Source organism: Lepisma saccharinum, chromosome 1 (genome assembly GCF_977018435.1).
Source record: "Lepisma saccharinum chromosome 1, izLepSacc3.1, whole genome shotgun sequence".
Lineage (NCBI taxonomy): Eukaryota > Metazoa > Arthropoda > Insecta > Zygentoma > Lepismatidae > Lepisma > Lepisma saccharinum.
This window is the reverse complement of record NC_139229.1, coordinates 20,854,728-20,882,626: the sequence shown is the minus strand read 5'-3', so window position 1 is coordinate 20,882,626 and position 27,899 is coordinate 20,854,728. Positions and strand designations below refer to the sequence as shown.

At 39.4% G+C, this 27,899-nt stretch overlaps 1 protein-coding gene across 2 annotated transcripts in view; it reads right to left on the bottom strand.

Annotated features, from left to right (window-relative positions):
- Syn1 (Syntrophin-like 1) overlaps positions 1–27,899 on the bottom strand; it is a 316,756-nt gene that overhangs the window by 59,711 nt on the left and 229,146 nt on the right. For both annotated transcript variants that reach the window (XM_083129446.1, XM_083129447.1), the window contains exon 3: positions 16,916–17,136. In XM_083129446.1, coding sequence (XP_082985572.1) covers positions 16,916–17,136 — 221 coding nt within the window. The remainder of the gene's footprint in view (positions 1–16,915; positions 17,137–27,899) is intronic.

Sequence of the window (27,899 nt, the reverse complement as noted above, 5' to 3'; positions counted from 1 at the left end):
TTTCAGGCGTCCTGCATTCTTCTATCCGTGTTTATGCATACATACTCTGATCAATACGACATCGAATCCAAGGATCGCCTAAATTTTCAAGATCAAAGACCCAAGAAAAAGATGCGCCTGGAATTCGAAGAAACACGGTATTTAAATTTCATAATACCTTTGCTGACGTATGCCTGAAGATTTTGTATCTATGCACATTGAGATGTGAATTTTAAAGAAGGGATGGGGTTTTGCATTCCGATCTCGCCCAGGCCCCGCAATATGTTGCTACGCCATAACAATGTACAATAATAACCATCTATTCCACCCTGGACCCTTTAAAAGAGCTAATCCGTAGAACACAGTTGTCTCCTGCTAAAAGATTCATATAGCTATTGTTCATATAAAACAGTGCAGTTGTAGGTTCGGTGAGGTACCAGACTCTGAAATTCGACCCTCCCAACAGTAATTTCTGGATCCGCTATTGGTCGACACATATATGTAAAATCTCCGCCTTGGTAGTTTCAGCCCACATTCACCCAATTCATTTTCATATAACACTGTACGTACATTGGTAAGATAGCCTATAGTACAGGCTATTCGGTTTAGCTTGAGCTCTGGCTCTGAGCGCGACGATGGAGAGTTCCACCGAGAGCAGAGTTGCTAACTGCCTTAACAATTACCATAATCTGAATTCAGAACTTATTGGTATGTGTATTCGGTACTTATATACATTTTTTTTTTAAAAAAAAGCGACAGTTTGAGAAGGTGATAGTTCAAGGAAAAGAATGACAGGTGATTCATTTTGTCGGTGAAACCCCCATCGATTAAGCCCCTCGGCGAAAGAGGCATCTTCCCTCTCTGGAAGGAGGGGGGGGGGGCAGATCGTGTTACCACGAGTGCTGATTGTTGACCTGTGTTGCTTAGGGTGTTTTATTCAACGGAAGCTGAGGTGAAAACTGGAATGAATATTGGAGAAAGCAAAGTGATTCATAGTCAGAGTTGAGAAATTATCTTAACGCGCATAAGTTTATGAAGAAAGAAGCTGACAGTGGTCTTGCGTTGAACGTGAAACACGTGCAAAAGCGTGTTTCCGCATCTATTGATATGTCTGTAAGTGCTTTGAAATGAAACTGGAAAGATATTAGTAAAGCCTAACAAACCACGCAGAAGAAACAAATTTAAAGGTGATGTGGACGAATTTGACAATTTATTTTATTCTTAGAACATGTAACGATTTATGGCATGTTATTTCACATAAATCTTACAACTTCCAACTTTTTGGTTGGAAATGGCTACGCTCAAATACGCAATGTACAATCGCTTATTATTTAATTCTTACGATTCACGGCAGATGGCTCTACTAGTCACTTGCAAGTCATCAATCGTAAAATCACGCCCCCTGGTTCAACGGAAGTGAAAGTGTGCAGACATGTGCGTGGAGAGCATTTAGTCGTGTATTCCGTTTGGTACCACCAACAACTTTCTAGTCTAATCTGCGGAATGTCGTCGTCGGTAACGAAGTTTGAACTTTGATTGTCTGACTTGTAAATCGTAATACGCGATGAAATTGCCGAGCTTCGTTAAGTCTAATTCGATAAACTTTGTTGTAAAATTTGCAAGTATTACTTTGTAAATATGGTACCTAGTTGGTGAAATGGGCGCGTGTGTTTGAAAAAAGGCCGTTTGACAAAATGCTATTGGAAGTCGTATTGGATATCGTTGAACACGTACTACTTCGGAATTCCAGCCGAGACGTGCACTCATCAATGTGGATTTGACTGCCATTAATTGAAGGAATTTGTGTCCCATTTTCCAGGACCGAGAAGTTGCCACTATTAAAACAAGGTAGGCAAAAGTGGATTTTGATGTATTTTTGTGGTGAATAGTAGTGCGACGGAAAAAACCTGATTTTCTTATTTGACTACGAATTGTGTGAATAGCTTACGAAAGTGCGTCATGTTGCAAAATAAATCTTTCGTTAATCGAGTTGGTAAAAGCTCACTAAATTGCTAATCTGAATACCGCTCATCGTAAAAGTAATGGTTCATCACGATACCGTGATATACGTCTCCCAGTTTAAACGTGTGGACAAAAAGTTAAAAATGATAATATGAAACACGCGAGTGCAAAACTGCTTACTGTTTGATGATTGGCAAACGCTCCCCACATTTCCCTTTTGCTAAGAAAAGCCTTTACTTGGCATTTGTAAAGTACGTCGCAAATCAGTACTTAAGGTAAATCGCGACAATCGTCATTTAGCCCCCCCCCCCTTTTTGCACCACTTTCTTGTTCTTTATAATAAGATTTGATTAAGTTATTGTCGAACTGCACAAGGCAATAAATTATGTTGTTAGGGAATGAGCATCTAGGGAGAAACATTCTTCCTCGTACAAAAGATTTTTGTAAATTCTTTGCGCCGTCATTTCAAATGTGAATGTATACAGTTTTATGAATCTATAGTAATCATAATTGGTGGTTATTGTTATTAAATGATAAGAAACGTTTTTTGATTAAACAAGGTAATTTCGAGAAGGTTAAGCTTGGATAGAAACGGGAGTTGAATAAAATTGTAAGTTTCTTTGCACATTGAATCGAGGCGTTGTTCTTAGTAAAATCGTCTTGTTGAACAATTGATTAACATTGTGTGTGTTAAATAACATAGGCATTTAATTGACAAATGCGTTGAAAATTCTTATTGCACAAATTGTGTAGGTGTTCCGATTTTATGCGTATTTAAAAAAGAGGCATAACTTTGTACTTGACTTATATTTTACGGTATGATACTGGAAAACAAATATTGAATTGATTAATGTAATTATTGACGTAACCTGGTTTATGCTGTTACAAAGGAAGGGGTTAACCTCAAATTTATTGTTGATTGTTCAACGCCAAAAAAAAGTTGCATTGTTATTAAAAATTGTTAAAATTGGACAATTGCCTATTTCTTGACATAATTAACGCTAGTCACCTTCCCAATTTCTCCATGCGGTTAAGACGCATGTACGCAAGAATACATCAGGTATCGTAGTTAGTGATATTTGTAGAATAGCAAAAGTAGTAGTAGTGATATTGGAGTGTCATAAGCTAGTTTGGGTTACGGTGCGTAACGCATTTTTGGAAACTGAATAGTTGTACTATTTATGTTATTACATTACCCGATCTTACGAATCCTTCTTTGGTAAAATTTGTATTCTGTCGACCATTTACTAACCCCCCCCCCCTCTATAATTGTTTGCAATCCTGAAAACAAAGGATACTGAAGTTCATAGTAACTTGAGGCGTTGCGAACAACGCAACATTAACCTCCACCCGTTTGATTTTTGTGACGTTTACCGAGGTGCTTATAAAATAGATCCCGGCCTTAAGGTAAATATTGTAACAATGAGGTCCAGCAGCAATTAAACTAAAGAAAAGCTCTCGGCGAACTTGCACGTTACAAAATTCTGGCAGCAGAGCTTTGGTTGGAAAATTTTTTGGGGACAGACATAAAATTTTTTTTTTTGAAAGTTGTCACATTTTTTTTAATTAATCCTAAAAGATAAAGTTTTGGGGATTTTGTAATTGATTTCATACCTTTGAAATTTTGTAACGTATCAATAATTTTTTTTTTAACATGGCACCCCCGGATTCTCCCATTAAGGAAGACGTGACTATCGTGTCTCCAATGGATTCTGTTTCGCTCCCAAACCCTCCACCTCTACAAGGTCCTTATTTTCCATCCTCTTATCCTTCTCCTTTTCCTTTGACATTCACGCGGCCTGTTCCATCTTTAGTCCAGGCATCTGGGGCGAATATTAATTACACTTATAGTAATCCACTAGTAACTTTGTCAACTGCAATTCCAAACCCTATATCTTCTGCCTCGCCTTCTCCGCAGGCGTCGGTTGTTCCTAACCCTCTAACGCTTCCATCTTTCGCTAATTCACTGGAGAACAAAATGGACATCCGTAATCTAAATTTTGCGATTGATGACATCCCAATCTGTGATGGACAAACTCATGATGTTTTATTCGCCTTCATGAAGGCTTTACACTGTTTAGTGACATCTCAGCAATTTCCTCTCCAATGGATTTTGCGAAACGTCTTACGACGTACCAAGGGAGTTTTTAACTCATTATGGTTATCAATTTTGCCGACACATATGTCTTGGTGGGACATTAAGGTTTACGTTTGGCGTCAGTCTGTACCGATGTCCCTCTATTCCACCTTAGTTGATCATCATGTAAAACGTTCTCAGTATCCTAACGAAACTTTACATGTTTACGTATCAGATGTCAACAATTCTGCACAGGCTTTAGCACTTAATTGGGAGGATTCTATTCTCGTGACCTTCATTTTGCAACATCTTAATGCGGTTACTACGGCTTGCTTATTATTCTTCTCCCGTCCTCGTTCCATGCCGGAGTTGTTAAGTATGGCACAAGAAATTACTCCCATGGAAATGCAGAAGTTCTATGACAACCGTAATCCACGTTTACCTCATGTTTCTTTTCCTCACACTCAAGATGCTCGATTTGTTGAGACTACTCCATCACCATTTAATAGCCCTCAAACACCATTAATTTGTTCATTCTGCCGTAAAGCTGGACACAAAGTAAATACTTGTCGACTAAGACTTTCCAGAATGCGTACGCAACCTTGATCTATTTATGGGTACTGACTATACATAGAATATATACAACTCATGTTTTGAAGGATGTATGTATGAGTGTTCTAGTTGTTAAATGTTTCATTCTACAGATAATTTTTTTTTGTCATATTTAATGCTCTGTTTGACCATACTAGTGTATAGATTTCTTAAGGATTTTCTTATAATGAAATCCGGGTATTTATTATATAATGTATATATGTAATTTATTTTAATAATCTATGCCTTTACTATGTCATGTTATAATATGGTTTACAATTACCCTTTGTATAAAATCAATTTTCATAAAACGGCATCTTACAATTGATGATTTAATTGTTTGTTATCTGTTTACTAGGCTTTAAAATTAACTTCACTTGTTTTTGCATATATGTTTAATCATGACCTTACTACATTTGTAAAGATGCTCATTCCGTAAATGTCCCTTTTTTTTCAAATCAATCTTTCCTCTTTCTTTCCTATATCTTCTTCTTTTCATTATTTTAATTTAGGGTTATTTTTTTCTTTTCATGTATTTTTCGGAGGAAACATTCGTCTAACAAAATTGTTTTACCACAAATCGATCCAGGCATATTTTGGGACAACGTACGGATTACTACTCATTTTGCATCATTCTTCTGGTCTTCGTGTATGCAACTACAAATACAATAGTATGATTCTATACTGGATGTATTTAAACAATGTATATTTTACGCCTTGTCTTTTTCAGAACCAACATCATATTATTTGTATATATATATATATGTATTCTTATAATGTCACTGTGTGCTTTTTATGCTTATGCACAGGGTAATATAATACATGTCAAATTTTTTCCATCTAGTCTTTTTGGAATTGTAATTCCTTGTTGGTTTTTTTTTTTGTGCATACGCCATTAGTTTTTTATCATGTATATTATTTGTGTTCGAATATTCATATTTGTTGATAATTACCTAAGTTTTATCTATATTTATTTATATATCATGTTATAATTTTCTTATATTTGTTGTAAATAATTCTCTAATTGGATATTTAAATGCAACATATGTGTTTGTGGATACTAACTGTATGAGGTTCCCAAATTGTAAAGATGCTCACGCGCGAATCGTTTTCTTATTGCCAGTGGGGGGAGAATTTGTAACGATTTATGGCATGTTATTTCACATAAATCTTACAACTTCCAACTTTTTGGTTGGAAATGGCTACGCTCAAATACGCAATGTACAATCGCTTATTATTTAATTCTTACGATTCACGGCAGATGGCTCTACTAGTCACTTGCAAGTCATCAATCGTAAAATCACGCCCCCTGGTTCAACGGAAGTGAAAGTGTGCAGACATGTGCGTGGAGAGCATTTAGTCGTGTATTCCGTTTGGTACCACCAACAACTTTCTAGTCTAATCTGCGGAATGTCGTCGTCGGTAACGAAGTTTGAACTTTGATTGTCTGACTTGTAAATCGTAATACGCGATGAAATTGCCGAGCTTCGTTAAGTCTAATTCGATAAACTTTGTTGTAAAATTTGCAAGTATTACTTTGTAAATATGGTACCTAGTTGGTGAAATGGGCGCGTGTGTTTGAAAAAAGGCCGTTTGACAAAATGCTATTGGAAGTCGTATTGGATATCGTTGAACACGTACTACTTCGGAATTCCAGCCGAGACGTGCACTCATCAATGTGGATTTGACTGCCATTAATTGAAGGAATTTGTGTCCCATTTTCCAGGACCGAGAAGTTGCCACTATTAAAACAAGGTAGGCAAAAGTGGATTTTGATGTATTTTTGTGGTGAATAGTAGTGCGACGGAAAAAACCTGATTTTCTTATTTGACTACGAATTGTGTGAATAGCTTACGAAAGTGCGTCATGTTGCAAAATAAATCTTTCGTTAATCGAGTTGGTAAAAGCTCACTAAATTGCTAATCTGAATACCGCTCATCGTAAAAGTAATGGTTCATCACGATACCGTGATATACGTCTCCCAGTTTAAACGTGTGGACAAAAAGTTAAAAATGATAATATGAAACACGCGAGTGCAAAACTGCTTACTGTTTGATGATTGGCAAACGCTCCCCACATTTCCCTTTTGCTAAGAAAAGCAAAAGGTGTTCCGATTTTATGCGTATTTAAAAAAGAGGCATAACTTTGTACTTGACTTATATTTTACGGTATGCTACTGGAAAACAAATATTGAATTGATTAATGTAATTATTGACGTAACCTGGTTTATGCTGTTACAAAGGAAGGGGTTAACCTCAAATTTATTGTTGATTGTTCAACGCCAAAAAAAAAGTTGCATTGTTATTAAAAATTGTTAAAATTGGACAATTGCCTATTTCTTGACATAATTAACGCTAGTCACCTTCCCAATTTCTCCATGCGGTTAAGACGCATGTACGCAAGAATACATCAGGTATCGTAGTTAGTGATATTTGTAGAATAGCAAAAGTAGTAGTAGTGATATTGGAGTGTCATAAGCTAGTTTGGGTTACGGTGCGTAACGCATTTTTGGAAACTGAATAGTTGTACTATTTATGTTATTACATTACCCGATCTTACGAATCCTTCTTTGGTAAAATTTGTATTTTGTCGACCATTTACTAACCCCCCCCCTCTATAATTGTTTGCAATCCTGAAAACAAAGGATACTGAAGTTCATAGTAACTTGAGGCGTTGCGAACAACGCAACATTAACCTCCACCCGTTTGATTTTTGTGACGTTTACCGAGGTGCTTATAAAATAGATCCCGGCCTTAAGGTAAATATTGTAACAATGAGGTCCAGCAGCAATTAAACTAAAGAAAAGCTCTCGGCGAACTTGCACGTTACAAACAATTGACGAATTTCACGATCGTGAAGGACAGCGTGCTACTTCGTAAGTAATTCTTTTATTGAGACAACAACATATAGCTTTGTCTAGTAGAATTGTAACTTCCGCGTATTGCAACACTGCCCCTATGAGTTAGTTGACGTCTTCTGCAGACGACAAACATTTCCTGCCTTGCGCATGCCAGAGCTCAGGCTGTACATATTAGCATAGAGATGATGTCTTTAACTTCACGATACACATTTGAAGGGCAAATACCACACACAAAATACGGTTGGTTATACGTGTACAACTGGGCTTTGACGACTCATTTTCCCAATTCTAGCGTTATTCGCTTCAACGAAGAAGCTTACGCTATCTAGCGTCGTCCGTGCGAACTATCTAGCGCTCGAGCGAAATCCTCTCGTTGTAGCATGCAAGAGTATACACACCCGAAAAATTAACTCGCATCTTGGACAGGTTGGTATCCTCAAGGGATTTTTTAAAATTACCAAATTAGCGTGCAGACGGAGGAAGGCTAGTAAAATGGAAACAAAATTCACCTGATAATTATCACCGTCTGCTCTGCCGAAAGCAGATGAAAGAGAAGGACATACCCACCTGTTAGCTAGTAACCAAATTACTGGCAAGAGAAAACGGGATAGACATTAAACTGTGACGTAACGGAATGAAGTTGGCTGGGACTGGCGCGGGAAACGCCAAAGTTTAATGAAGTGGTAACAGTTCCCATCCCCAAGAGTGAAGAGGCTGAGAATACAAGAAAAAAATCAATGCCACGGAATAAAAATGTCCTCCCCGTAGTAAAACGGTCCGAAAACAGGAACATGTTTAAGAGAAAGGCGGTCGTAAGTTTGCACGCAAGAGGACAGGATGCCGAGGTAGACCCGCATCAAAATTTCATCGTCGCCGTCGAATTTTCAATGAACCACGTCGCGAAATGGAGAGGTTCCTTTCGGGCCCTGCTTGCGGTATTTAATGTGATAGCGACTACTATGGGAAGATAGGTGAGGGAATAAGCACAATGATATATCCACGTCTTATCCAGGAATCGAATTTGCCTCCCTTGGTTTCTTACTGCCTAGGCTTGCCATAAATACAGGGTGATTCATAAGTCCGTGAAACATTAGAAATATACAGCAGGTACAGTCGCCGGCAATAAAAATGGTACACCTAGATCCTAAAATACTCGCTTCCCTGCACGGCGTTAAGTGTGTTGCCCAACTCAACGGCGGTGGTAGAAGTTGCCACTGAAAATGTGTTATTAAAAACAACTTATTTGCGAAGAAGGGGATTGAAACTGATGAATGGACACTCACAAACATCCATACCCAGGCCGGGATTCGAACCCGGGACCGATGTGCTAACCACTCCGCAACGGGGGCCGGCAAAATCCACTTACTGCCGTAGAGTTAGGCAACACACTTAACGCCTTGCAGAGAAGCGAGTATTTTAGGATTTAGGTGTACTATTTTATTGCCGGTGACTGTACAAGATACAAATAACCGGAGGGTAGAATAATACAGAGCACCCGGTCGCCACTTTTCTGTACCATGTGTAACCTTAAATCAGAATATTATACATGCCATTATACATTCTTGCACTCTTTCTAGTCTATTTTTTAATCTGTGGAGATATTGTAGAGTCGTCCATATATTACAATGTATAGAGTGATCAAAATGTTACGCCACTCATGGAGGGACTATAAAAGATGTTGGAAATGGCCACCATTCAGTTCCTCACACATGTGCACCCTTTTGATCATGTTCCTCAAGACCCTCTGGAGTGTATCACATGAAATGTTGTCCACAGTACGTTGAATATTCGTCTTCAGTTCATCCAAAGTGTGTGGATGCGTTACGTAGGCCGCAGACTTCAGAAATCGCCAGAGGAATAAGTCCGGCGGAGTGAGATCGGGAGACCTGGGCGGCCACAGTGGCTTCGTAATGATGCGCCCAGGTAACACAATAAAAAACAAATGTTACATGGGTTGCGTGACTTTTTGATCACTCTGTATAATGTAGTTATTCGTGCTGTTACCGGTACAGTTTTCCTTTGGAAGGCCACCCCAGTGCAAGAATTAATTACTTTTAATCCAATCTTGAATTAATTAATAACATGTTTTAAGATCATATTTCAAAATGAGTAGCTTTTTGTTAGCTGGATTCAAAGCTTTCTTAGACAGTATTTATAAAAAAAGAAGAAGAAGAAGCTGGCTCCTGAGGAAAAGGGGCTGGTGCCTGATAATTCAAGTTTCTTGCAAATGACAGTGGTAATTCTGATGCTGATAGAACAACAAACTCTCTCGAAGTTCGAGTTTCTGTTTTTCAGACCACTTTATGCTCATAGAGACTAATCAGAACTGGAGTTTAAATTGGGATCCGAACCACTATGCGCATCCACCGCGTATCTAACCCGGGACAACTTGATTACAAGGCGACGACGACTCCACCACGGCACCGGAGAGGCGATTGGACAAACTCTCCAAGTTTTTTGTACACACCTCACAAATTCTCCATCGCAGTGGTTCCCAAAGTGTGCGCTGCGGCGCCCCGAGGTGCCTTGGCTGGCTTACCGGGGCACCGCGAAATGTTCCAATATTTTCACTGAAATCACACTTACTTGTAAATGTACACATGGTTTTAGATATGTTTGTTCCAAATATGTGCTTATTTAGTACTTTTACATGTAATATGTTTCTGAATTTGAAATATGTGTTCACTAACTGAGCACTGCAAGTGTTAGATAGGCCTACCTTCGCAATTGGGAACCGCGGGAAAATTTTGAAGTACTAAGGGCGCCGTGAAACGAAAAATTATGGGAACCCCTGCTCTATGGGTCAACCTTTGCTGATACGGCAGATATCTAACCGGCACTGCAATAGTGCGGTCCGTCACAGAGAAGCGAAGTAAAACAAAATCATTCATTCATTCACTTTACCGTCAACATTCGCTTACAGCCGTAACACCGTTAATGGGAACTTTGTCCTCGTCATTTTCAAGCGCTGAATGAATCTCCATAGTACTTCCCACAGTATATAATGTGCTAGTTCCAGTTTGCTTAAACCAATCTCTACAAAAACTCTGCTTGCTGACCGAATCGATAGCCATGCGTTTCAGCTAAGCATGCAAAATATTCATTACGTTAATTGTCCACTGGCCGAGCGGGTTGAATATAGGCCTACTGAACTCAAATAATCACTGGGAAACTTGAATTTCTGTGCAGTATACCATTTGTGGAAAATCGATAGAACTCGGAAGTTGACGACAAATCATCTTTTTCTTCTGAGCCTTGAAAAAATGCTAAACTTGGTATCACTCGGTTTCCCTTCAGTTAGAACCAAAAACATTATTTTATTTTGCATTTTTCGACCTTTTTTTACCATTAGGACATTTTCAGTATTTTTGCCGTTTTTATAGCATTTTCTTCATTTTTTATAACTTTTTTCTCCTCCTTTGTTGTTTCGTGAATTTTAAATGCATTTGCTAGCATGCGTTAAATATTCAGATTAGGTTACATATGGTTACATTAATCAAAAATACGGTGAATGGAAAGTAAAATATTATTTTAACTGAAATGTTTAGCAATGAATTAAATAACTTCTTGTTGTATATTTATTTTTCCTCCAGCAAACTTAAAATACTTTGTGTGTAGCAAACTTTGAAGTTTCCTTGATGGCCTCCATTATCGCTATAATCAGTGGTTTTGAAGTAAAAATTAGTCGCAATACAAAAATTATAATCTGGTGCATGCGATACACAAGTGTATACACTCTCTTGTAATTTATGAAAATCAAGCTTTAAAGAGCGAAAATTATTTTTCAGGTAATTTTCATTTTCAAAAAAATTTAGATCATTTTAAAGAATTTTAAGGTCATTCTATACGTCATTTTTTAGGTCATCAACTTCCGAGCACTAGCAATCGCAAAAATGGAGGTGAATAGTGACGAGGTGAAATTGATGAAAGGTAAATCAGAAACACACAAGCAAGTCCTACAGAGGATTATACTGGCTGTAGTTAAGATTACAGGGCTTTGTTAGTCTGCAAAATGCAGTCCACAGTGTACTAAGGTTGACATTTTGGTGCTGATAGGAGAGTCACCCCTACACCCAATGATAATTACTATTTCCCCCACCTCCGTGGCACAGCACGCCACGACGCCAGGGGTCCCGGTTTCGAATCCCGGCCTGGGCATTGGTGTTCTTTGTGAACGTCCCTTCATCAATTTCATCAAATCATAGCTCATCCTCATTAGCCAGAAGTGGCAGAAAAGCGAAGCTAAGCAACAGAAATCAAAATAAAAGATCAGATGATTATGATTTGCTTGATTTTACTTCGCTTTTCTGACACATTGTCTAATCCCGAAGATGAGGATGAATGATGGTAAGATCAAACTGATGAAAACTCGTATGGAAAGCAACAACTAAGGTACCACAGATGTCTGTCCAGACGCCCAAGCCTCGTCAGTCTGCAACGATGCAGCGCAGGGTGTACTACGTGGAAGTGACGTTAACATTTGGGTGTGTTCAGAAAGTCACCCTTTATACCCATCGGTATGATAAGAACATGCATCTTTATAAGGGGCCAGTTTAAGCACACGAAGAAAATAAATAAGCAAAAGCACATTATATTTTAAGTACGAAAAACTTAGGTAAGTGTGATGATAAACTAATTCAGGGTAATGGCATACCAAACTGTTCTTCAGCGGATGGAGCGTGGTCTGAGCATCGATTCCCATCATGCCTCTCTCCTTTTTCTCTTACTTCCTTTAGATTTCCTATTTCTTTCTTTGCTTCACGTTTGTCCATTCCTTTCAATGTATTTATTTATTTCTCTCTCTCCTTTCTGCTCTATTTCCCTTCACTCTCCTTTTCATTCTATCTTTACCTGTCCCTCGCTTTTCTTTCTTTTTCTGTATTACTCTCTCTCTCTCTCTCTTATCTTCCATTCTCACTTTTCCTTTAGTCTTTCATTTTTCTCTCTCTTCCATAGTTCTCCCTCTCTCTCTCTCTTAATTTCTGTCCTCGTTCCAATTCCTTTTCTAATTTCTCTTTCCTTGTCTCTTAATCTTGCGTATTTTCCTCTATTTTCTGTCTCTCATTCTCATTCTGAGTCTAGATTCATGTTTCAAGTTCATTCTGTGCAGCCTCCATATTTATAATGTTCTCACTCCTTTCGTGTGTGGATCTAGCTCCGCTACACTCGATTAACCGTAGAATAGTCCGGCAGACTATGCATGTGGTTCCGTTTTCTTGTTTCACCCCCTTCCACTTTAATCTTCCGCCCCCCGTCCCGTCTACCTTCGTTTGGATCGGAAAGACTGACAGGGAAGTATCGGTGCCCTTTTGCAAGCGTACCTTCAATGTGTTTTTAACGGTTTTCAATTGTGCGTGGTCTGGCAGACGGAACGTTAGTATCTACGTACACCAAATCTTCCACAACAACTTCGTAAGATTCTGCTATCATCCTGAATGTGGAAATGCGAAGAAACTAATGCAGACGCTCAAGAACAAAAAGGAAGGAAAATCTGTGCATTCTGATCCTCAAGCAAGAGGATGACCAGATTCTTCTGCTGCCATTGCTCCAAAGCCATGGATGGTGGATACCAGTCAAAGTGTTGTTTTGAGTGCACACAAAACTTATAAAAATGTAGTTTTGCATTCCTGCGATGCTATTTATGTATTTTGGAAGTAATTACTAACTGCTGTAGTAAATAACATAGATTTTGCAAAATTTTTGCTGTGTTTTAATTCTAAAGAAATCAGTAGTCCAGCAGACGAATGGTTAGCTTTAATGTTTGGCACAGGATAAGTTAGGTTTCTAGGGTTAAAAGATTAAAAAGCTTGTTGGAGTTCGGATCTACGTACGCGAGAAAGGTTCTTCAACCCACCCTAGCTTACCCAATGGCGATGTCCTCGAGAACAAGTTCATAGAAACCTTACGACTCTCAGGGCCACGTTACAATTTTCCGATAATTCCCGAACATTTCGACGCATCCTGTCTTTGAAGATGAGGCACAGCCCAGGAACTTGCAAGTCTTCTGCGAGAGCGGATAAGCTAATGCTGAGGTATTTCACAAAGCCCTCCACTCTTGTCTCAGAGTTCCATTGTCTCCCGAAAGAGGGCAGAGCTGGCACACGAGCGACGGTGTCGCCACCGCTCGGCATCTTAAAGAAAAAAATCCCCTGAAATCACTTGACGAGGAGACGGAGAAAGGAAGAAGGGACTACGGCCTCAAAACGAATCAAAAACGGGGAACCTTTTGCACTTGACAACTGCATTCTTCCTCGGCTCGGAGTCATTTCATTATCTACGAGATCCTTGTTCAATTATGCATGCTTAAATTACGATGAATGTAGTTCTCCGGGAACACAGCCACCGGGCCACAAAGCTTACACTAGGTGGCACGAACAAACGGAAGACGTAGGCAGGGAGAAGGGGCGAGGGAGGGATAGCTTTCGGGATTACTGAGCTAAGGCTGACACTAAAGATTTTAGCTAGGGCCACCTCCTCCTGAAAGCAACAGTGGTGAGTAACAGTACCGTGCCTTTGGTATGACGATGCGTGATGATTTCGTATTTCGGTCGTCGTAGCAACCGGTGTCCATTCACAGAGCAGAACGGTTATTTTGACAAAATCCTGTTTTCCTGCCGGCTGTTTTGAGGAGCGGGATTTTAACTTTGTCCCTTCTTGCCCGAGCATTAGGCCTAATTGGTTGTTTGACCGCGAGAACCTTCGTAGGTAAACGCGACAACTGAGGATCACTGCCATAAAGGTGCGCCGGATATAAGGACGGCGGGATTGTAGATGAAATTTATGAAGGTTTAGTTTCACTTGGTTTATCATACCTTGCTTTTCTTCCACCTTTTTCTAATCAAGAAGATGAGGATGAGTTATGATATGATGAAACTGATGAAGGGTCACTCACAAAGAACACCCACGGCCAGGCAGGGATTCGAGCCCGGGACCCCTGGCGCCGCAGCGTGCTACCACTCCGACACGGAGGTCGGATCGAAACTGATGAAGGAACGCTCACACAGAACACACACGCATGCCCAGGCTGTGACTCGAACCAGAGAACTCGATGGCGAGATCGAAAGATGGTCCTTTAACGCTCACTGCAACCGCATACGGTGCTGATCATACAGTCATCCGTGGATGATATCAAGAATAAGTGGATCCACATTCCCCCCTCCATTATACGCATTTGGAGAAAAAACTACAATTGACTCCATGCTTCAAAATCAAGCGATATGCACAACAACACGCGTACACGTCCAGTTAATGCCCCAAATGTACCTGCGAGGGTAGGCGTACTATTGTGTAATTATTCCGCAGTCAACGTTCCACACAGGCCAAACTGACACGCAGCGGAATATTCTCGATCGGTCGGTAATTGGCGTGAAACACAATTATTTGCATCGCGTGCGTGAGATGAATATGGTCATGAGTCATTGATGCCCATACGCTCCCATTTTCAGAAGAGGTTTTGTTGAAGATAATGATGCATGGCGACGAGAGTGAATTCCGAAACAAGTACATGATATTCGTATCAATGGCGTATTTACATTGTAATCAGCATGGATCGAAAGTGGTTGACCTTAAGGCGAAGAGTGACAGTTTCGCATTTATATCAACATCGTCAGAGAGAGTGAATTTCTCCCCATGTTGCAAGAGAAAGCTGTTTTTTAAGTTTATTATTAAGTATTAAGCTAAATGCAATGTTTAAAAGTATGATGAATAAGAATTTTCAGAATCCCATATACTCCTTATGGAGAAAAAAACACAACTTCAAGTTACGGCTAATCAAATTGCAGTTCTTTACTTTTTTCTACGACAAATCAAATCTTCAACGTGTCCTCTTTCCCCTCATGTGTTTTCTACGTCATCGGAAGTTTGGTATTCCCAAGAGAACACGTACAATAATACTCCCATAAGCATAATGCAAAGTTTTCTCCTCCTCCTACGATAATCTCTTTCCCTCAGTTCACCGCGAGGAAACGTCGGTGGAGGAGGATCAGTTAAGGTTCGTCGCGTCCGGATGGACACAAACGCTTCCTCATGCCCTATTTTTTTAAAAGTTGTTTTTAGGTATTAAATATCTACACTAGCATTTTCAAAAACAAGTCTATTTTGTTCCTTGGCCAGAAAATGTAAACTCTTAAGTTTAGAAAACATTTCAAGCTATTTCTGACGGGAATGCATGAGTTCTATAATGCCTGTTTTGCCTGTTTTAATCAGAAGTGCCTATTCTGAAGGTAACTGCCATTTCGAGTGCCTCAAGTGAAAAAAATGAAAAATCGATTGAATGTACGTATATTCGACTTCTTTTGCTTGCCTATTTTACCTTTTTCAGTACCTATCGATCTTCAGCCTATTTGAAGTAACATACGGATTTATTGTAAGAAAAACCTACCAAATATGAGCATAAATATGTAGAAAAATCACTAAAATATATAACATTAAAATTTGTAAAAATATTTTTGGTAGGCTTCTCCATTTCCATGTTTCCTAAACTTACTTTTTTTTGTTTCGAGTGTATTTCTCTAAAAATCCGCCAGTGGCACTACCTGAGGTGCTTAGATGTAGTCACTATCCCCAGGATTAGACATTATTTGCAAAATAATGGCAGTAGTGGAGAATAAAATTCACGTGGAGTGTGATATTTGCTGTGTGATTTTTGGCTTAAAGTGGACAAGAACGCAAAAATAAATATTAATTTATATATGAATAAAATACAATGAATAACCAAGGACAACAAAATGAAGTTAGGAAATCTAAAAAACGATTAAAATGGTACAAAAACCTGTCACAATACCCATTAATACCACAAAAAAAACAACATAGAAATTGACTGCCATTACGTTTAGCCTCGTCCCTCCACGCGCTCTTCAAGTGAATCAAATTTATTCAACAGTGTTGAAAATAAATGAACAACAAAGTAAAAATAAATATTCATTTATGTGTGAACTATATCCTAGAACAATATGAAATTTGACTTCAGTTTTCAATACTAACCAACAACCAAGAACAGAAAATTGCATTTCCCTGGGTTTTTCCACATTTTGTAAATGTATGTTTCTAGAGAATCCCTTATATTCCTGGTCTTCCAGATCAGTGAAGAACATTGAAATAATTGTCTCCAGCCACTCGTGACAAACCGGGCACTTTAGTCCTGTTCAGAGACAGAATTCAAAATGTCAGAGACGGAATTCAAAATGTCAACACAATCTTGTGTTGTGCCAATTGTAGGATACAGGTAATGCCCTCTGTGAACGGATACCTTATTCTAGACCAGCCATGGGCAACTCGCCCTATTTGTGTGAGAGCGCTCTTGTACGCATGCGTGGAACTCGGAGCGAACAGCGTTGTTAGAGGGATGCTAGGTATGAGCTGCCATTGCACGGAGCGCTCGCAATGCTCCACAAAAGCATACGAGTTGCCCAAGCCTATTATAAAAGCATAGACTACATGGTACATACCTGGTTGCCGACGCGACGAGCGAGCCATCCTATCTGCTGCAACTCGGATCCATCCAGCGAGGAAGAAAGCGCCTGATTGGTCGCGATCAGCGCTTGGTTTGTAAGGATGTTGAGCGCCGAGTGCAGCGTGTTGAACCAAGCCGCAGCTTCCGTGGGATCACTAGCTCTCAGCACGCAGCTATGAACACCATCTGGCGAGTGAAGCTCGAAAGTCCTGTTCTCTGAAACGAGAAACATAAAATCAGTTAGCAATGGATGAAATGCTCCTTTGGGAGTTTGAAACGATTCGCACGTTCCCGAAAAGAAACTCCTTGACGTAAACAAACCAGAAGGGGCAAGGAAGTTTACCGTTTGTGAAATATATTGTCCATTACACTTACTAACCTTTTCTCACTTTTTCCAACTCCCTATGATTATAAACCATTTTTGGTATCCCCAAATCCTCCTACATAAGCTTTTTAGCTTCGTTAATTTTGATAAAAAATATGCATAAATATAATTCATGAACTACCTTAATTCACTGTGACCAACTACCCATGACTATACACTATTTACAGTTACTCCAAATCCTGCTCTGATTATAAAAACTAGGCTATGAAATTCATGAACACGATTACTACAAATTATTCTTTAATATTCTAATCCACCGTCGACTTGTAATTAAGAGGTTCGATAACCGGTGCAGGCATATAGTGGTTCGGATTCCAATTTAAACTGTAGGTCCAGTCTTAAATTTTGCTCTTTCAAGTCAAAACCAAGACAACACACAATCCAAAGCCCGGATTTATTGGCATGGTGATCCTGTCGCACTGTAATCTTGTGTTTCTACTTTTATGTCGCTTTTCGGTCTCTTTAGGTCTAATCGAGATTACGAGGATGACTGATGTTTAGATGAAAGTGTTGAAAAGACGCTCACAAAGAAACACCTATGCTCTGACCTGGATTCGAACCGGAAACATCGGCCCGTTGACTTGCACCGAGGCTGCTTGTAATAAATGATGAAGGTTTCAATTCACGGTTTTAGTGTGATCAGAAACACGGTAGGTTTAGCTCAGTGTAAAGTATAATTTCCTAAAATTCCCTTACTACAGTATTTTTTCACCTTAAAATCTATTGGATGACTGACGAAAGGTAAAGGGCACCACACCATGAAGGCGTATAGGGGTGTAGGAGTAAGGCATTTCAGAATTGTACCATTTTTAGAATCATATTTCTGATGCCCTCTTATATGTATAATACTGTTTGTGCAGTAACGCAATGTAACGTAAAGTCAAATATGTATAATAATGCGGATTGCTGGCTGGGAGCTCTGAACGTTCCTACCAGAGCATAGGTAGGAATTGTAGCGATTTCGAAAAATATCGTTAAATTACCAAAAATGCTCACAATATTGGAGCACAGTCTCAGTTAAAATCAATGAGCAATATTTTATTAATCCTGTAAGTTTACACCATTTGCAGCAACACAATTGAATAGAAATTAAAATCAAACACAGCGACTCTTCCAGCAGACAATGGAGGTTATAATATTAAGTTTGCAAAATTCTTAGGATGCAGGGCAAAGTAAGTAGCCATGAAATACAAAATAAAAAAAATGATAAAACGAAAGGAGAACAAAAGCCAGAAAGTAGTTTGTTAAGGTGAGTGTGGAGCTTGTGGAGAATTCTCATCACAATCGGCATGGTCATTTGACACGAAAAGCAAAGCTTATTTCCAAAAATATTGTTAAGAATCCAGTTAGGTTAAAGCCGAAACCCAGCCATCATTTGGAGTAATAATAAAAAAAAGAACAGAAAATAACCGTACCTCTTTCCAATCATGTTTCCAAGGAAACCTGTTCTTGGAAAATTAAGCTCAGCCTTTATTGTGCAATAGAAGTTGCCTAATCCTTTATCTAAGGATACTTACTACATTTGTCGATAGGCTACTGCTTAGGTCTACGTATGTTGGTTGCGGTGCTCGCTTATGTAGACACTCGTAGATTGTATGTATATTATTGGTATACAGCTGATGTCAAAATATTTAAGGATATGTATTGATAAATAGTAGGCTTTTCCTTAATGAACATGAAGCTTGGTTTGAGATACGTAGTCTAAGAAAAAGCATATTAGACATTACGTGGAAAACTAAGCATGTGTGCCTATACGGCCCACCCCCTTCCCCTCCCTCGATTGACTCGCGTTTTGAGTACAGGACCACTCTATTGACAGCCTGAGGTTCGAGTCCTGATCTTCATGAGTGTCCCTTCATCAATTCAATCTACTCATAATTCATCCTCGTAATCACGATTAGCCTACATAAGCAGAAAAGTTATGTAAAATAAGAAAACTACACTTGATTTACTAAGGAAAACACTAAATACCTTCATACACATATACAATTTTTAACACAAATTTATGAGCCATAATTTTGCAACTTTTAACACGAAATGTCGAGGTACTACCTTGAATTTGAGCTACGAATATGAGGTTATCGCCTTGTAATCAATTGGGCAAGGGTTCAAATCTAAATAATAGTTCGGTTGCTACATGCCGAAGTAATAACTGATTTTGATTTTAACAGAGGAAGAGGGGTGAAACGGAAGATACAGAGGAGAGCTGAGACTTCAAAAACGGCATAACCTTTATGTATAAACAGTAACTGCAACAAAATAAAAAATGCGGGGTTCTTTACGTTAGCAAACATATATTTAATCTTCATTTACGACGTTAAGTATACCTTTTACCAAATAAACACATTCACCCGTTAATCCTCAAAAGTCAACGCGACAGTCATCTTATTATCAAAATGCAAATGCAATATCGCTTTAACATGATCAAGAGATGGTATATGGCGAGAAAACATCCACAAATATTAAAAAATACCCACATTTTGATGCATTTTGAAAGCCGTTTTAAGAGTTCGCTCTCCTTCAAACACTCTTTTCTTCTCGGCTGTTGTGGAAGTGACGAAATTGACAAGTTTATATTTTAATTCCCAAGGCTCTTCCCTTCAAGTCGACCACCTCGTCTCGACGTAACAGAATTTTTCATTCCCAAAGCCGAGCAGGCGACAAAAAAAGGGGAGGGGGGGGGATGGCGCCGGAAGAAATAGTGACAGCTACAAAATGAATTTGTGGCGCAAGTCGTCTACGCCGGCATCAATCACCGCCAGACTCTCAGACAAATTGGGCGAACGTGCTAGCACGCCTCACAATTCCTACGTTCATCTCGGTACGAAACATTTACGTTGTATAAAAAGTGCCTAAAGGACGTGAGAGATGTTATAAGTGCCTTCTGTTAATGTAAAGCCTTTTTAGGAAGTTTTCAGACCGAAGCGACACGTGTCTCTTGGTAAATTGGTCTAGTGTGGGGAACACCAATCTTCCACCACACGCCAAAACTAAATACTATAATGGCCGCGTGCACCAACGCCGATTATTTCGAAGTTCAGATGAACGAGATCAATTTTAACCCACTCTAAATGGACTTGGTTTAAAGATTTCCATTGCACCAACGAAAAACGACGTTCACGAGATTCCGTTCAACTGATCCCAGATTAATTTGTAAGGCTATACCTGATTGGTTGGCTAAAACAAATTACAATCAAGAACCGCATAGAGTAGTGTCATGTGCTAAAGTATCAACATGTTGGAAAATAAAGTAATTCGGGCTGCAAACTTCTCTGAATTTGAGATATGTACTAATCAACCTTGTCCACGAGTACAAGGATGTAGTAGAGTGTAGAAAAATAATAATATTAAAAAAGAACTGACGGCATAACACAAAAGGAGAAGGAAAAAGCATGGAATCTACTTCTACGGGACAAAATCTTAGCTCGTAACGCTTTAATGTCTTACGAAATGCATTCGATTTTGATGCTACTGATGATTTGAATTTTTCATTTCTTAATTCTTATATATTTATATTGTCGTGTCGTGTAAATAGCCAGTATACAAAAATATTTCCCACACCATGTAGCAATATCGTAATATTGTTTGGTTCTAATTTACCTTGCAAATGCACTTGCACGTAATATATGCTATTTATATATGTTTTGTGTTCTGGGGGCAGAAATGCACCACAGAACCACAAATTATAATAATAATAATAATTATTATTATTTTGGCAGTTTTTACACAGTTCTCGAATTATCAGCATTGTACGCCCAAAATCTCTAGCGTTTGCACGCAGTTGATATCACTTTCCACTCTTTATCTATTCAAAAACAACTGCCTACAGTCGAAGCGTCAGTATGGTGAACCAGGATCAGCCACCAAAACGGTGGCGAATGGCCGATCTGAAGATAAACTCGTTTTGATATTCCTAGATCGCGATCAAGTGTTGAACCGTCTTCGTGCAATGGAATTTTCCAATGATCCCTTCCCGATCCGAGTTTAAATTTTGATCTTCGTTGGTGCACTCGGCCATGCTAAGAGCTCTAAACGTGGTCCTCCTAACCTAACCACAGACCAAAGCGCAACTGTGGAAGCTGGGTGTGGCGCGGACTAGACCTTTTAGTAAATGACTCTCGGAAATAAATCCAACCTATCGAACCGAAGCGACACGACAAGCTGAACGTGTCGCTTGGGTGTCCCTCGGACTGGACGGTTTTCTAAATCAGTGAAACAGTCGTGTCCGTCTGTTGTTTGTGCGTATCTGGTGAATGCCTTTCTTGAGTGAGACATCAGACCGAAGTGGCAAGCAACACGGAGAATTCACAACAAAGCGACACGGGCTCCTTCAGTCTAAAGCAAAACATTCATAATGCATACGGGAACAGCAGACCCAGGCGACACAAAGCACAGTATTGAGAAATTGGCCCAGTCCGAGCGATACGTGCAGCTTGTCGTTACCATTCGGTTCGAAAGGTTGCAATTATTTCTGAGCCAACGAGCTTATCAGCAGCTACCAGCAGCTACGTTTCATGCCGTTAGGGCAAGACAGGCCAAGACAAAACTCCATCTTGCAGACTAAAGGGATGGCCATTTCATACAGATAATTTGCTATCGGCATATTGGATATTCTGATACACGGACATCCAAATTATTCGAACTGTCCGATCATCCGATATTCGGATTATCCGAACCATTATATGGTTCATCCGTTTTACGGGCTGTCAATATATTATTTTATTCCGTCATTTTCAAATTTCACTTTCGTTGCCTTGTAATCAAGAGGTCCCGGGTTCGATACCGGTGGAGGCACATAGTGGTTCGGATCCCACTTTAAACTGTAGGTCCAGTCCCAATTAACATTACTGTGCATAAAGTGGACTTAAAATACGAAATCAATCAAATTTCACTCTACGGGTCTTCTACAAATCCTTCATCTAATCTCTTCTCTCACGATATCCGAATTATCCACACATCCGAATTATCCGTTGCATCCAAAACGGATATCGGATAATTTGAAATCCGAATATCAGTTATCCGGATTTTGTGACCATCCCCAGTAGGCTTACATACAAGAAATTGGCCGTTGAAGACTAACCAAGATTTATTGCAATACACGAAACATGGTAATTAGCTAGGACCATTTCAGCTCCAATCACACTTCGAGTTTTCCAGCCAGTTCTTCGCTTCTATCTTTTGAACCCTCCATTCCTCCATTTCTTTTCGATCCAAAGCATAGGTAATGAGCAGCAATTTTTGACCCGGCTGATTATATTTAGATTATTGGTTGGCGAAGTGGAAAGAAAGGGGAGAGGGGGATTCAAGAAAAAAGAAAAAAAGAGGGAAAGGAGAAAAGAAAAGCAAATTAACTTCTTCCAGATTTTCAGATTTCCATGCACTTTTCGGAGAGCCCGTAATGAATTTCAACTTCCGTCTGAATATTTATCGCTCTTGTTAGCGTGGCTTTGATTCTCCGAAGAACACCCCTTGGGAAGGGGAAAGGGGGGGAGGGTAAGCTTTAAAAGGAAACGAACCTTACAGCGTTTCTCGACTTTTTGTGAGGGATAAGTGGGAAGAATTTTGGCTAACTATACAGGGTCTATCCCTTTCTATGATATTTATATAAACGAACACACTTAATGACTCAGTAAATCAGAGTACGACATTTTCAGATAATGGAATTCTGAAAATCAGGACTTCAGCCAGCAACTGATAAAAATACAAAAAATTAAGACTGCCTTCTGATTAGATTTTCATTTTTTTAATATTACTTCACTTTTCTGCTACGCTTGGCTAATCGCGAAGATAATGGTGATAAGATGAAATTGATAAAAGAACGATCACATACATATATAGACAGTACCTTACTGACACACGCAAGAGATGTAGAATTTTCAGCGAAAAATGCAGGCTTTACCAGGACTCGAGATTGGGTCCCTGGCATACCATATCGTACCCAAGGCGTTGGGTAAAAGTGCTAATATCCTTAACAGAGCAGGAAGCAGAGAAAGGAATGCTGAATAAGTAATTACTCAAACGTTAGGTGACTGACTTGAGAGAGCGGGAGTTGACGAGTGAACGGGATTGTGACAGGATCGGGGATGACGAGAGCAAGGGAGTGAGGAGATTGAATTCTATGATTGAGAGGACGATCTGTGGAAATAACCTTCATCCATACAAGAGGCAGGTAAAGTCCTTTTCCTAGAACTGTCCATATCGGTTCAGTCGTGGAGAGTACAAAACCCATTTACATGTTAATTCTTGCCACTCTTCTCAAGTGCGACCTTTCGCACATCATACTCTAGGCCAAGCGAGTAATGACTTTCGGAAGATGATGGATGAATAGCTACGCCACCCAAGAGACGATTCAGGGTATCTGGTTCGATCCCGACGCAAAAATAAGATTGCGTTACAATACCGCGACCAACGGAGCTACATAGCCAGCCTAAAAAAGTTATGACTAGGGTTAGGACTTAGCATATTTTTTTTTTCTGGAAGGGTGATGTGTTCCCTAAACATGTAGAAATTCATATTATGAAGAAACTAATTAAATTAAGGTGATTTTTAAGGGCATATTTTTGCATATTTGGCTATTTTACGTGATAGAGCATATTTTTGCATTTTCAAGAAATATACAGTCATTTTCGAAGTGGATTCGTTCTTACTCCCATTTTCACTAGTTTTTTTTTTTTGCACTGCTGCAAAATCCTTTTCATTTTTATTTGAAAATTTAGAAAAAGTATTCATTGTGCATTACAACTCAGGGCCCATAAAGTGAACTAAAAATAGTACATTTGTGATAATATCTCAGCAGTTAGATATTGATGTTTGAAACAGTCCAGTTTTAAGGGCATATTTTTCAAATTATAGTGCGCATTTTGTAAAATTTTAGATCATAAGAGCATATTTTATTTTGCATATTTTGGTGGTTTTTAGGCCATAAAAATCCTAGCCCTAGTTATGACATTCCAAAATCTGAAAAATTGCATCTGCTTAATTCCTTATGGAGCATTAATGTGAATCTTCGTGTTGTTTGCTTTCGTTGTTGTCCAGATATCCGAAATAGTTTAATAGGCTTACGGAACCATGAAACTAAGATGAATGTCTTGACAACAGCTAAATCACTCCACACAAAAATTCACGTGATTTATCTAGAAGAAATTCTAAGCGGGTGTAATTTTTCAGATTCCGGAATATCATAGTGGTTTCTCGTAAGGAGAGAATTATTCGAAAACAGCATCCTTGGAGTCTACCAAAGGTCCAGAGGTCTTTGATCTCTCCGCCGAAGATCCCGGTGTAGACATGGGTGCTATTCCTCAATTCCATCGCCCATCACCATCGTGCTCAAAAAGTGATGTTAATTAACAAACAGACAGACAGACAGACAGACAGACAGACACACACACACACACACACACAGACACTACAATTTAGAGCTTCTCCGATGGCGTAATAGATAACGCCAGGCTACAGCCGGATTGCGCACACTTTCCCGGTTTTATCAGTGGTATCTGATAAGCCGTTGACAAGCTGTCAGAATGTACAGGATTGCGCACAAAAAAATTAGGCGATGTTGTCAGATGTAAAATGTTCTCAAGCCGTTCTCACTTCTGTTGTGTGTGTTTGTGTGTGTGTAGACTTACACGTGTTTTTTTCCTGGAAGGGTAGCATTAGATAGGCATAGATAATGAACCTGATTGGTGGACTAGAATGTAATGGGTATCTCCGTATTTATACCCAAGGTCACGAGCTTCGATTGACAGAAGTGTTTGTTGTGCAGTCATTAACCCCTAACCTAACCTAACTTTTGAGTTAATTGGTATGAAAATTGTATCTTGAAAACATCAATAGTGACTTACTGTATTATGTAAATTGGTATGAAAATTGTATCTTGCCTTGCTACATTTACTGGTCAAATTATATTTTTTATTTAATCCTTAAGAGATTTTACTATTTTATTTCTAATTTCTCTCTCTCTCTTCTTGTCTAAAGAAAAAAAAACAGTTTTGCGCACAGACTTTAAAGCTATCAAAGTGGCAACGTTCGATCAAAATCTGTGTGCAAAACAGGTCAGTGAGATTTGTGTGTAATTCTGGATCTAAAGTGTGCGCAATTCGGTTGCGGTGTAACGCCGTTGCCTTGTAATCAAGGGATCCCCGGTTCGATCAACGCATAAATTGGACTTGAAACAACCTTTGAATTTTGACTGCATGGACTTTACAAGAGTAGGCCATAAGTTACCCTACAGGTGGCACCTCCTACATTGCAACGGAGGGCTAATACGGTGTGGCAATTTAAGCAGTGATATCATCGCTTTTGCATAATACATTCGAGGCGAAACGAGTTCTGAGTCACTAGGATGGAAAAGAGGGCGTTTCGATCTCCAACGTTGACGTGCGATGTGTAAGTGGGGAACCTACGCTGGCTGCTTCAAAAGCGGGCGCTGTGCAAGAAAACTGTAACAAAATGATGCAGAAGGAAACACAGTAGACGGAAATATCGTTATCAACTCGCGAAGTTAACCAACTGGTTTGCATATATACGAGGCTTATCCAGAAAGTAAGTTCCGATTAGACATATATAAATATATATATATATATATATATATATATATATATATATATATATATATATATATATATATATTTGTTTATTTTCGTTTTTTTTTGTAACATAGGCATGAAGTTGATGAAGGGACACTCACATATAATACCCACACCCCAGGATGGGATTCAAACCCGGCACCCTTGTCATCGTACCAGACTGTGCTAACCACTCCGCCTCGTAAGTCGGACGACAAGCGATAAAACAAGAACATCAGTAGTAATTGGCATTTATTGCATTAGTTACAGTGACTCACGGCCTACTTTTCGATGTATTCACCACTGTTGTTCAGGCATTTGTCGTACCGTGGCACTAAATTGTGTATGCCCGGGCCATGTGTGTGTGCCACCAGACTGGAACTTTCCGTACAGCACCGTCTCTCTCAAAACTCAAGTTCAGGGCTGTACGGTGGATGGTCGAAGATCTCCCACTTGAGGTGATGCAAAGAGCCCGCGTGCGTAGGGTAGTGCACATTGACTAGGCCTCCAAGGAATTGTTTGCACCAGATTAAAGTCACATAGCAAGTCATCCTTCCTGCCTACGATGTGCCTCGTATAAGAAAGAGGCAATGCTACCTTCTGCACATTGCAACATCATGCAGTGGGTGGAGGCATATAGTGGCAGGGCACCATACAGGCTCATTACAGAGGTGATGTGATCAGCAACACGCTTTAGCCGCTCTTGCCCCTACTCGCAGTTAGTGGTTGTGTGAACCCCAGATAGTTCAGTAATAATTATTGACTACAACGATCTAATATGCTCGTAACGGCTTCCACCTTATCCCTGTAGAGGGTACATCTACAGAGGGAAGAAGGTACAGTCTTGGACACAGCTGGCTTGTAACGAACCTATTGAAGAAGCAGTGAAGCAAGCCATCAATGTCTGACCACCAAGCGCCTTGTGACTAGACAACCCAAACAGCATTGCAATTTTGCGGCTTGTATACCAGTCACGGGTATACATCTCTGTAAATTGAGTAGTGATGCCAAAGAGAAATACGAGATGAAGATTGCCGATCGTAATGTCTCGTGTTCTCGACATGGAATAATACTCGGTCCACGTTACGTTCCATTATTTAATGTTGTTTGGGAATGAACATGACGGACTAGGTTTATATTTTCAATCCTTGCATTACAGTAAATTCCATATTTTACAATTATATTAATGCTTTGAACGAAAATAATGCCCAGAAAAACATCGAACACACGTTCACACCATTCTTCTCACACACATGCACGTGAAAACAAACACACAAAGCTAATTTTTAACTTCCAAGTGAATGTCCAAATAACAGTAAATGGAGAAGCACGATGTGCGAAACATGGGATTTTTCACAGAAAGAATGCGTCTATTTGTGACATACGTGGTTTCTATTAATAGACAATGAAACAATTATGAGAGAAATTAACATGCATTTTCGTCTTCAGGTGCTGAGGAAGGAAACAGACTGACTGGAAAAAAGAAAGCATGGTGCTATCGATAGGCTGTTGGTTAGCGTACAGAGCTTTCATCAGTGAGGTCTAGGTTCGATCCCCACCAAGGTCATTTATTTTTATTCTTTTCTATTAGTGAAGAAGTATTTAATATTGTTTTCTAGGCATTTTGACGAAAGGATACGCATCAAATTTGTTCGTTTAATCTGTATTTTCATTCTTCTAATAAGTTCTCTATCGCAATGGGATATAGAGATTCTCTATCTAGGCGATGGATATCTTCTCAATGGTTACGTAGCTGCGATTCTCCAGTCCCTTACACCCACTTGTCTTATTTATTTACTTCATTTCATATCTAACGAAAACACACAGATATAGTTAGAACAAGAAACACACCTCGCGTCGATGGGTCCCGGGTTCCAATCCCGGTCGGGCTTGGTTGTTTGTGAATGTCCATTCATCAATTTCATCATTTCATCATTTCATCACTCATCCCCATCTTCGCAAATTAGCCTAGAGGCACAAAACGCGAAGTAAAATAAATTAAATCAATCAATCAATCAAACACCTCGCGT